The sequence below is a fragment of the Nyctibius grandis genome, chromosome 8 (genome assembly GCF_013368605.1).
Source record: "Nyctibius grandis isolate bNycGra1 chromosome 8, bNycGra1.pri, whole genome shotgun sequence".
In the NCBI taxonomy this organism is placed as follows: domain Eukaryota; kingdom Metazoa; phylum Chordata; class Aves; order Nyctibiiformes; family Nyctibiidae; genus Nyctibius; species Nyctibius grandis.
This window is the reverse complement of record NC_090665.1, coordinates 18007656-18020062: the sequence shown is the minus strand read 5'-3', so window position 1 is coordinate 18020062 and position 12407 is coordinate 18007656. Positions and strand designations below refer to the sequence as shown.

General features: G+C 39.8%; 1 protein-coding gene across 1 annotated transcript; it reads left to right on the top strand.

The window, feature by feature from the left end:
- Positions 1–643: 643 nt before the first annotated feature.
- CCL20 (C-C motif chemokine ligand 20) lies at positions 644–2271 on the top strand. Its single transcript, XM_068407109.1, has 4 exons — positions 644–722; positions 984–1098; positions 1873–1950; positions 2244–2271. Exons 1-4 carry the CDS (start codon positions 644–646, stop codon positions 2269–2271), a joined length of 300 nt encoding a protein of 99 aa, XP_068263210.1.
- The last annotated feature ends 10136 nt before the right edge of the window (positions 2272–12407 follow it).

The following is a 12407-nucleotide window of genomic DNA, read 5'->3' as shown; positions in this document are numbered from 1 at the left end:
GCCTGCACAGCCCCACCAGTGCTACAATCTAGAGCTCAGAAAGCAGTAATCTGGAAAGCCTGATGTTACTGTGTTGGCCAACCAGTAAATATTAATGTAATGTAGTGCTTTGGTATCATTGCAGATAGCTGCCCAGCTCCTGTGAGCATGCCGTACTGAAATGAATGTCTGGGTTAGGCCCACCTCCCTCTCCCTCCCAAGCTGGGCTTATTAAACTAGAGCACAGCAGATACGCAGTTTCTGGAGGTAACCAAGAGCTACCTACATTTGGCTTTCCTCATTTCACAACCCACACTCCTACCCTTAAAAATACATATGCTTCACCCACAGAACCATTACCTCACAGCCCTTTATTTCCTTTTCTTTTTTGGCTGAATCTTCTAACCTACTTTAAAAAAAAAAAAAAAAAATCCCCAGCTCGCTGTTATCTCCGGTTATAGCACCAGCAAGGTGTGCTGGGGCAGCATCGGGCACGATGGAATTTGCCGTGGGGAAACCCGCTGATGACAGTGGAACCCGCCCGCGTGTGAATTCCCGCGGCTCCCGCCACCCCTTCATAGGCAGGTGGAGGTGCGGCAAGGCTGGCACAGCGAGCAGGCAGCAGCCAAGCACTCACTGGGCACAGCTGCTGCGTGGAGTGGAAATGGCTGGCGTTAGCAAGAGCCTGGTCCTGGCTTCCCTGTTGGGGCTCCTGGTGCTGCTCCTGTGCGGCACCTCTGAAGGTGAGTGAGCTCGGGCGTTTGGCCCCGGGAAGCGGTTCTCGGTGCCGCTCTGCAGCGCGCCAGCCACGCTGGGGTGTGCGTGCTCGCAGTGGGACGAGGGAGAGGTGGAAGGGGATAATTTCAGCAAAGTACGCTGCCTAATCCTCCTCTTCTGTCGATGGGGAGCTGGACAGTCAGGGGGCTGAACAGCGAGTACCCTAGGCAGCACGACAGTGTGGTCCAAATGGGTTTTATTTACTTTGTCATTTTCCTTCATTCCAGCACAAAGCAACCAGGATTGCTGCCTGTCTTACACCAAAGTGCGTCTGCCTCGGTGGGCCCTGAAGGGTTACACTGAACAGCTCTCCAGTGAAGTCTGCGATATCCATGCAATCATGTAAGCTACTTTTCGGAAGATCCTCTGTTTTTTCCGACATGCGTTAACCTTAGGACATCTGTTTCGGCAGAAACAATGATTTGAACACTATAAGCATGATTTTTTTTGCTTTTCCAAAACGTTAAATTAACTGAATAAATTGTGTGTAATATTTGTAAACAAAATAGACAACCTTGAGTTCATAGGGACTACTAACTCATAGGACAGCTGTACAATGTAAATAATAAATCTGACTGTTTAGGATCATCTGTACTAACAAAGGCATGTTTCATCTCCAGCTGAGGGCCACTCTAGCCCACACAGGGTGTTCCCTTGCCAAAACCTGTTAACAGACACATAAGTGACGAGTTTTCTTAATTCACAGAGATCAGAATTTTTTTCCCACAAGGTTTTAGCCCTCCTAAATGTTGATCTGTCACCTTAGCTTGACAGCAACTATTCTCCTTAGTCTCACAAATTATTTCTGGCATCCAGCAAAGTTCTTTGTCTTAATAGTTCCAATTAATTGAACACAACTTTATGGTGCAAAAAAATGATCCCTGAGACCAAAGCAGCTACTACAGTTTAATTTCATTAGGTGTTTCTTTTTGTTCATATAGTATTGGAGGGGCTGTGGAGCATCCCATATCTAACTGGCATTTACAAAAGCAGTTGCTATTGTTTATTACATAGAGTAACTATGATGCATGTTTTTGACCAAATGCGTCTTCATAGTATTTACTAGCAGGGATTCCTAATGATTTACTGATCTCTTTATCATTATTTCTTTTCCAGTTTCCACACCTATGGTGGACTGAACGCCTGCGTAAATCCTAAGGAAGGCTGGGTGAAGAAGCATCTTCTTTTCCTGAGGTAAAAATCTAAATACTACTAGGCTGATGAAAACAGAACATGTTTGAAAGTCAGTTTCTTACATCTCTCGAATGCCACTTCTGATGGCAGTGCTCAACACATTTGTCTTTCCATCTCCTGTCAGACAGGGCAACTCCTTTTTAGAGTCTTTTCAGGCACAGTCATGCCACATGTCCCTTTTCCTGCCTAAGCTGTTCTCTCAGAAGGTGCTATATCTTAGAGAGAGAAAAATCTATAATTGACCTATGGCTGAGGTCCTTATTTATGTGTATTCTCTCATTTTTTTTTAACAGCCATAAGCTCAAGAGGATGGCAATGTGATATGGTTTCCAGCAGGGAACTAAACACAGATGTGGCTGAAGAACCACTAGGTTCAACCTCTCGGTTGAGATCGTCGTCTTGTACACTGTTGTGTGCTTACTCACCACTATCTCTGGCTTCTTTGGAACCGTTGAACAACTTCAGTTGATTCATATTGCATCACTGTTTTGCTTGAATTAAGCATTTGGTTAAAGTTTCTGTTTTTACTAATATGTGTATGTCACTAATATGACATGAGTACTATTTAGTAAGGGCTATCTTAAGCTGTTGTACAGAGTATGAATTTTATGATGTCTATTGCATGTTATTTTTGTTTTGTTCAGCATGCGTAAAGCAGGTTATTTATTCTGTTTATTTTGTTAATTCTTTGGCACTGTCTTCTGCCAAAATGTTATCTTTTAACTGTAGTTAGCCTTATAATACTTCTTGAACTATTGTTAAGCGAAGTCTGCTTGTAGAAAAAATGGAAGTTGGAGTTGAAAAAAATAAATGTGAAAAAGTGTACTGTGTGATATGTTTATTTATTTTTAGTTGAAAAAGGTGAATTCCCCTTGAAATCAATTCCTTTGCTTATGAGCCTCCAGCTGAAACAATTAGGCAAGTGTGCTCACACCTGTTAAAGCCACTTTCCACCTTGCTCACTTTTTTTGCCCTGTGGGTAGCTATGAACTCCATAGGATATAATTCCTTCATCCTCCCCAGAGAGCAGCTATATATGAAGCTTTTGCTTAACATGAAGACCTGTTCTTAGCTCAATTTCATCTTAATAAGGCTTGAGGGAATTTTTCTTACCAGTTTCTCTATGTGTTCAGGAGAAATCTTACACATATTGTTACAGGGCAAGCTTCTAGCTCATCCACTGAGAAGGAAAGATTATGATAATGGTAACACAGTCTGCTCTCAAAGGGCTGTCACTAGAGGAGACAGCTGCAGTGCTTTCCTACCTTTTATGCATTTTCTGTAGTATCCCATGACTTCTAGCATAATGAGATTTTCCTGATGCAGGATCTCTTGATGGAGGTCTTCGGACACTACTGCAGTACAAATGATGCCTGGAAAACTGTAATGGGACTTCAAGGAGCAGGTAGGACATGGGTGCAGGTTGAATGAGGAAGGCTCCTCAGCTTTTTAGGTACTATTACATGGCCCCCATGGACTTCAGGGATGTGACCAAATAGGCTGTGTAGGTGTAGTCTTCTCATTGTCAACACCAGAGTCTTGCAGATAAATCTATGCCTTGGCTTTTGGTACCTTTTAGTCATAGAGAGAGAAGCATTAATTTTAATTTAATTTAAACTTAAATGTCAGTCATTTTCGGTGTCCTTGAGAGAGGAGCTGAGAGGTGTTGGGTTTTCCAAATCATGTTCATGAGCATAAGGCTGTTATTTCCTGGCTTCAAAACTTGCTAGAACTTAAGCAATCTGCTTGTGGCTCTGCAAATCTGGGAATTGGCAATTCTCTGTGGGTGAAACTCTGAAAGGGCAAGATTAATTGGCTTTAATTTCCAGCAGGTGGATTCCATGTCCCTGATATTAAGGATATAATGTAAGAAGTTATTTACCTCCCAGGGAGGAGTAAATACCCAGCACGTTCCCTTGGAATTCCCTTAACTTCTGGGCCAAACCACAGAGCTCTGTCCCACACCTGCCGGCACTGGTGCAGGCTCCTGTTTGGGCTCAAAGAGTTTGCAAGCTAAATCAGGCACCAGTGAAATGGTACGGACACGATGAATGGATTCATGTTAAAAGCATCAGAAGGTGAGGTTCCCCAAGCCTACCTTGGGAATAGGTAGACATCAGTGGAGGTATTAGGAACCAGAGCTATATATGAACTTGGTGCAGAAAAGCCTGGAGTCCAAGCTAGCAAATTCAAAGCAGGGGAGGAAAATAAGAAAGCGAAGACCTATGTGTGAAGTTGCATGGGTGGCAATCTGTATTCCCAGGTCGGGCCTGTTAAAAGTTTTGTATCGCTTCTGCAACTCGTCCTTCCTCTTGTCAGCCATGGCTCCCTCGCCACAAAAACCCAGATGCTTCATCCACAGAGCTATGACTCGTGGGATTTTTTTTTTTTTTTTAGTTCCTCTTATTCTGGTTGAATATTTTTTATAACCAACCTCACTGGAGGAAAAAAAAATAATAATTTGAAAATTGGTTTCTATGCTCAATAGCATAGGTTGATAAAGTTGTTATGTTACCGGTAGGAAATCCCATGTAGAAATAGTATGTGCCTCCACGCATTCCTGAGGATACAAGCAGGTATTTATTATAAGCAAGTGTTGTATCTCCAAAATCATCAGATTTGAGGCCCATTTTTGTGAGCAAGTAACCTTAAGTGGCCAGTTAAAAGTTCTGACAGCTCTGAAAATCATGACCACTTCTAGGAAAAATTTAATCCTGATTACTTTGGTGGGGCTATTCTGCATTTGTGTAGGTAAGTTTCTTTTTCCTCTCTATCTTTGGCCTTCAGCTCCTAACTCAGCATACGTGACTTTGTTGAATAATTTGATGTGCAGTATTAGATGGTCATTTGGGGACTTTTTCTTTTCCTTTATATATTTTTTTTTTAAAAAAACAAATCATGTTTTCTTGCAAAATGCCAATGAGGCATTTTATTACAGCTTGGATATCATTTGGCTAATGGGTATGAGAGCTTTCCCTTCAAAGTCTCAGCACAACTTCATACTTCAGTTCCAAAGTCTCCTATTCTCGCTGTATTGAGACCAGTCCTCAGTGATTCCTGTGCCTGCTGGAGTATTATTACTGAATCCTATTTGTGCATAATCTTTCTGTGGGGTTGTTTGTTTTGTCTTTTTTTATTTTTACTTCTTTTTTTAATTCTTTTTTTTTTGTCCTAAAGCAATCTCACACCATTCCCAGTCAGGACATTTCTGCAGCATTTCATTAGCTTGGGATCTTTGTCAGAAAACTTTCTCTTCATATATGGAATCATAATAAGATTTACTCATTTCTTAGTATTTTTTTTCTCACACTCCAGCACAAAGCAACCATGAGTGCTGCCTTTCTTACAACAGAGAAAAGTGTGTTTGTAGGGCTCTCATCAGTTACACGGAGCAGCTGTCAGTAGAAGTCTGTGAAATAATGCTATTGTGTAAGTTACCAGTTTAAAGCAATTCAGTAGTATGACCAGTGTTGGTTAGTATTGCCTGATGCATGGATCTGGACCTGTTCCAGTTCTGGATTTGGATCTGTTGTTGGCTATTGGGGAAAATGTATTTAAATACTATACTTTCTCATATCTGTGTATAGTCCTATGGAATTATCTATATAGAAAAAGGTATACCATGAGGAATGGCTTTTAGTATGCATTTTCGTCTGCCACTGCACACTATGTTTTTAAAAATCAGTAGATGTTAATTAAAGGTAGTAGAGATGATGATAAAAATAACAGCATTGCATGGACAGTGATTTTTGTAAGGAATAGCAAGCCTGCTGATTTAATTTGCTGTTAAAATATAAAACCTGCCACATCTCATCCGCTGGGCAATTACTAAAAAGTTACTTGTTAATTACTGTTCAGTTGATGACAGCTCCTAACTATCAGTTGAAGACTGGTTTTTGTTCCTCATCTCTTGTTTTTTCCATCTTCCACACAAAGAGGGGTTGTAAAGTATGTGCAAATCCAAGAGACAAATGGGTGAAGGCCCCTCTTAGTCTGTGCTATGCATGTTTTCAAGTATATTATCTCAAAATTACAGAGAAAGCCTTGGAAAACAAAAGATGAAGAACAACAACACAACAGCTTTTCACACCTAAGCTGGTTGTATCGTGTTTTGATATCCTACTCATGTTTTTGAGTAGCAGCTGTAGTAGTGAAATTTAAAGGGAAGGTTATTGCCATGTTTCTTGTAATGAGCACTACTTTCAGTTATCAGAAATTATGATCTTGAGCCACTTTTTCAGTGAAAAAAATCACAGTCCTGGCTGAAGTTGAAGATGATTATGTTGTTTCTGTCTGTTTGGCTTATAGATTTTTTCCTACTTCACTTCTTTACTGCTGGAGATGGATGTAATAGCCCACAGGCTTCAGAGAAGATTTAGCTTGCTCAGGGTCTCACATTAACTGTTTCCTGTGCCGTGGTGAATGACAAGACACACATGGACAGCTGTAATAAGATATCAGATACGCTTTTCGTTAGTTGGCCAGTTTTCAGCCTGTGAAGAATAACGCACTTGGTAAGAACATGCTCATGGTAAGAATGGAGGGAGAAGAGACACACGAGCTTCTGGAAACAGGGTCAGTGTGGCCCAGCACTTGGGCTCCCTGGTGAAAAAAGCATGAGTGATAGGATACACTTAATAGGCAGCTACAGGATAAAGTAACTTAGGGAAAAAACATTGAGATAGTGCAGTTGGGGTACTGTGATTACTGAAGGCGTGTACCAAAGTATATAAAACAGAGCACAAAGTATTTCTTATTTCTGAGTCAAACTTTAGGTACATTTATGATGCAAATTGTAACACTCTTCTCTTCTGGCCATGTGCCTGTAAGCCAAGGCAAAACATTTATGTGTAGGATGGTCTAGTACAACAAAATTGTACTAGACTCCTCCTATATCTTATGCACGATAAAATTTAATCAAAACATAGATTGTTCTTGAAGGAATGTGGCTTGCAAGGGGATAAACTCTGTACCAAGAATTCATATAACAAATATTGAGGTGACAGTAGAATAGCATCATTAGGTACCAAGGGCAGAGAAACATTACGAATCTGTAAGAAGCCACAGACTCATACCTGGGTGGGGGGATAGCAAGGTGCTATGCACCGACCGGCCAAGCCATCTAGTTAGAGTTGTGTCAGTGGAGATGGCTTCAAGTAAGTGGTTCAATTTGCAGTGAAATTGATAATTACAGTGTCAAGATTAAACTAGTAGTTAAATATCCTTGCAGTATCATTGATCAGGTACAAAGCTAGTGAGAATACTATAATTGATCAGGTACAAAGCTAGTGAGAATACTATAAACTTACAAAGTAGGCAAATGGGAATTTGAGAATCATAGATTTAATGTGGCCAATAAATCAGAGCTGTAGAGTGGTCAGTGTGGTAACTTCAACCGTTCACTCAAATGTGGCAGCATCTCACGTATGAATAAGCTTTGTAATATAGCTGTACTTAAGGAATACAAATCAAAATGTTCACATAAAAAGCTTCTCACGCATATCTGAGAAATATTAATATTTTAGCTATATGCCTTACTACAGTGATTTCTTTTTTCACATGCACATTTACTAGAGCTGGTTGAAAAATACAATTATGTGTTCCAGTGGGCATCTGAATGTTTCATACTGTTATGTCTAGGAATAAATGGTCAAAGTGTCTTTCAGAGCCAATGTAAATCTAAAAGATATCTGATATACCGCAAATCTCAAAGAGCTGCTCGCTCTATAGCATCCTCCAAATTGGTACGAGAGTAGGCAAAAATGTTTTATGGATTTGAAAGTGGGTAGTGCTGTATTAATGCTAATCACAATGAATGGCTGATATACATATATATTGTTTTGCTCATCCATATGAAGTACATCAGAATGATGGTAAATAAACTTAGAAAACAAGAAACACAGAGACAATGCAATAGGACTACCACACTTAGTGAAGGCATATAGATATGTAGAAAACATGATGGTTTATATGAAATGCTTAATGAATTTTGGCATTATAAAAATGAAATATAAAAGCCCAACAGAGTTATTTTGACTGTTTTATTAAAAACAATGGTGAGATGAACACACTTCCACTTAAATGAAGCTGTTTTTTCTAAAACAAAGTGACTTTCACTATTTATCTTTTTCAATTCTATTGTAGACTTACTAGAAATCCTGTTATTCATCATGAGCTTTTTGTTTCCTCCTGACTCAAAGTGGTTTGACTCAATTGTGTGTTAGGTACGTGTAGGAGAAGTGCTCCTCTATTTTCCTCACTAGGTGCATCCGGATAACTCACTGGCTTTCATCTTGCAGCTCAGACAATCTGACTGCAGAATACACGCGTAATTACCTGATACCCTCAGCTTTGCCGTCTTGACTGCATGATACAGAGCTCTCCTTAACCAAAAGGCCTTCAGCCCCCCACAGTCTGGACCATGGAAAGAAAGATTAAAGGCATTTCTGAGTTCTTCTCAGAGAGGGTAAGATAAATATATTTTATTGGTTTTTTTGCTTTGAGTTTTTTTTTGTTGTCAGGTCTACCCATCAAGGTAAGGCAAAGTTAAGAGGAAAGATTCTCCTTTAAAAAGTGGACAGCAAAGAAAAACTTCAGCTAAGTGAAAATTTGACTGAAACAAGTAAGAGTGTATGGAATCTGCCTGACTGCATGGGATTGTAAGCAGTGTGTCACAAATGGAAGAGGAAAGAAGAGAACTACTGTTCCTTTCTGGTACTTATTATCTCACTGTAGGTAAACAACACATGCATCTACTCATGTGAACAGGAACTTGTAGGTGACACTTTCTGGGCAAATAGCAACTAGTAATTTTTTTTTTATTCAAGATAACTTTAAATTGATGAAAAAAGCCATGCAAAGATGAAAAACAACCTTTGGGAAAGAGAGTACTTTGTTCTATAACACACTGCCAGCTCTTTCTTCCAGAATAGCTCTTACCTAGCAAACTCCCAGAAGATCATGTTCCTTATACAAGTAATATAGTTTTAACATTTTTCATGGCTGTGGTGTCATGATTAGCATTGGAAATAACAGAGCAGAAGTGAGAAGGAGCTCTAACAATGCACAGAGAAGTGTATGTATGTGTATAGTGGTGTCTGTTTGGGCAAGAGGAAGCAGGTTATCTACGCCAGAATATAACAACCTTAGAAAAAATTACCTAAACCCTTTTAACTCAGCAAGCAGAAACAAGGAAATATCACAGTCCTTCTGCATCTGACAGACCTGACAATCATGAGAAAAGACAGCATGTGAGAAAAAAAAATTTGACAGCATGCAAAAGCTCCCCTTAGTAAAAATTCACTGCACCCATTACTAACATAACAGAAATAGGAAGTGGCTTTTTACATCTTTCCCTTAACTCAGACTACTCTTGGGCTGGCCTTTCTGATTCAGTTCAGCGTACCGCAGACTGACCTACTTCAGAACAAGTGGGTCATGATACAGCTTTAAACCAGGAAGCCTAAACCCCACTCCTCTCTGCAAGCAAGAGTGTGTTTGAGTCAGAAACACTTTCTTCTTGTTATTCTTCTTAGATTTTTCAGACCTGTGTTGGCAGGAAGAACCCAGAGTTCTCAAAAGGAAGCTCCTAATTTTAACTGTATTGACTTTGCCTCATACTGTCCAACACAGTTGTCTCCACCACTCTAGATAAGTGTGTGTTGAGGCCTTTCAAAGGCTTTTGAATATTGACTGATAGTGAGGTTTATAGTATCTTAACTTTCTGCCACTCCGGCAAACTGCTGACATAAGCAAAAATGCACAGGGAGAAACTGATGTATAAGTTATCTTTCCAGGGTGATAACATTAATACTTTTGATCTCTGTACATAAAAGCTCATTATCTCATCCAGAGATAAAAATCGCTGGAGAGCCTGGTTGTATGTTTCAGCATTTAATTTTTCTTTCCAGTGTAGATATTTTTGAACTCTCTACGGTGTGTATGCAGATTCTTCGAAGACGGTCTTTCACGGCTTAGAGGCTGTGTGCAGTCTTTGGATGCTCAGAAATATCAGAGCAACAATTTTGCCCCAGCAGTCTAAAAATTTTCCTTCTAAAAGTGTACCCTAGTTGCCCATTTCCCTGAACTTAAAAAAGAGTTGCATTTCTGCTTAACAGACAAAGTTTAGTGGTATGGACTTCAGCCCAGTCTGCCTATCATCAGAGTCCTTGCTTGCCTAGTCCTCAAGTAATTAGCAGTGTTGAAGTCCTTCCCTTCACTCCCTCACTACAGTTTTTCCCTTTGCTGCCTAAAATCACCTTAGATAATCCTACCTGTGCTACAACTCTGGTTCTGTTTTGTCAGAAAAGACATACTGTTAGTTCCTATATATTTATTTTGCAGACAGGCCTGTCTTGGGTGGCACTCTGGGAAAAACTTCATCTCAGCATAGTGTTAGCTCTTTGTCCTCTGCTCAGGTCATCAGCAATTTTTTCTAGTTACTGTATAGAAACAGAGCAAACAATGCCATTATGGTAGTGCCTCTTTGGGACAGTCTGGAGAGCAGGCCCAGAGCTAAGAGGGACTGATTTCTGTCATGACTGCACTGCTCCTGAATCTTCTGCTTACAGAAGCAAGAAAAGGAGATGAGAGACAAGGCCTGATTTGATTTATCATCTTCCAGTGTCGTTATTGCCTCTTAATCCCAGGTGATGACAAGCTGTGAGGTGTGCATGTTCAGATGGAGATTCACAGCAAGAAAGAGGAGGGAACGTGGTGAACTGCCATCATGGAGCTCTGCAGCCTTTCCATTTCCCTCTCCTCTGTTTAGACTGGGCTGCATTTGCCCTTTCTGTGTCTCATGAAAAGCAAACACAAAAACAAGCTTGTTGGCATATGATATGCAAAACCTTGAAAATATGATTGCTCCAGAATATCGCAATAATTAATTAAATGATGCAAATTCAACCCTGAAGTACAGAATTGAAGTGATGCTTCCTATACAAGTTATAGTGGAACTGCAGATACTCATTTATGCTGTAGAGAAGTATCAAACCTTTAAATTTGACTGAAAAATTTAAATGTAATACTTCTAGTTGGTGTTGAGTAACACTGAAGGCACCAGAAAGGCTGCGTGAATGTGTGTTTATGAAGAACAAAGAAGGTGTTAACATAGGAAGCAGTGCCCATGCCATGTTCATTGGTGACACCACTTGAGTTAAAAGAACAGAAAAATATTTATATCCACAAACTATGACCTGGGTGGATACACGTTATGCTAAGCAAATACAAAAAGCTGTTAAGAAACTGGAGACCACTGAGACCAGAGGTTGTTCAAAAAGTTATTTTTGAATAGGCTTGTTTCAAGTAAGTCAATTCAATTGAAAAGCTGTTCAGATTATTTGTTTTCAACCAAAATATTTATCTGCCTCAAGACTTTCCACATACAAATAAGACAAAAGATTAAAACAAACAGATAGGAATGAAAAACCTCGAGACCACTTTGTCCCCCAGTCATGTCCCAGAGTAAATCTGGAATCGGCCATTGTATTTTACTTCCTGGCTTTCAAAGACCAACGGACTGTCTTCAAAGTGACGCTGTAGGGAGCCACACGGGTATTTTTGAAGAAGTCACGTATTGTTAAACACTGACCGGGACAGTCTTCTGTTGACTTGTTGCCAACGATGTGGGCTATGAGGAGATTTACTAAATGAAAATGTGTTCACTGCTTCTGCCTATGGATGCTCTACAGTCATTTCTGCACAAAGCTTGACTCAAATTTTTAGTTCTATTAATACATTAATTTTTAATGATTCCACATTTTCAAATGTATTTTTTCTTCTGTCTTTGATGCAACAGTTTTTTCATACTCACGTATCTGTCCTGAGTTTCTCTATAAAAATTAAGCTGATTATTTTTTCTTTTTTTTTTAATCTTTGCCTGTTTTCCATAGTCATTGACTATTTGCTTTTCAAATAACATTCATATATTTGTTACGCCGTTACTTGTGGCTCTTTAGCACTCCGAATTTTATCATTTTTTAGTGCACTCCAGCCTTTTAAGATCTGGTATTTTCCTTTCTATGGCATAAATCGGACGCCCTTGCAGCTCTGTATGAATTATGTAGTGCGAGCAGTTCTAGCTGATGGCATTCAGGGTAGTCATGATGAGCTGACTGAAAACCCGCAGAAAAGCCTTGCAATACTAAGAGAAATGACAACAAAAGAGAGAGAAAATTCAGCAGGGATAATTATAAAGCTATGCACCTGGGAGAAAGCAAGCTGGAATTTGTATAAAAAGTGATGGGCTTCTAGCTGGCTATTACTACTCTGGTAACATCTTGAAGTTATAATGGATAGTTCTGCTGATAGAAAATAACAGTAAAAAGCCCTGAATGTTATGAATTCATAGAAAAGAATTGAAAGTAGGAAATAAAATAGTGCCATGCTGCCATATGAGCTCACGGTGACCTCAGCTGTGCAGCCACCGTGGCTGGCAGCCAGCTCTCCACACCGAG

Coding starts and splice junctions, on each gene's coding strand:
- CCL20 (XM_068407109.1), top strand. CDS start 644: ATGGCTGGCGTTAGCAAGAGCCTGGTCCTGGCTTCCCTGTTGGGGCTC. Junction 723..983: donor CCTGTGCGGCACCTCTGAAG/GTGAGTGAGCTC, acceptor CCTTCATTCCAG/CACAAAGCAACCAGGATTGC. Junction 1,951..2,243: donor AAGCATCTTCTTTTCCTGAG/GTAAAAATCTAA, acceptor TTTTTTTAACAG/CCATAAGCTCAAGAGGATGG.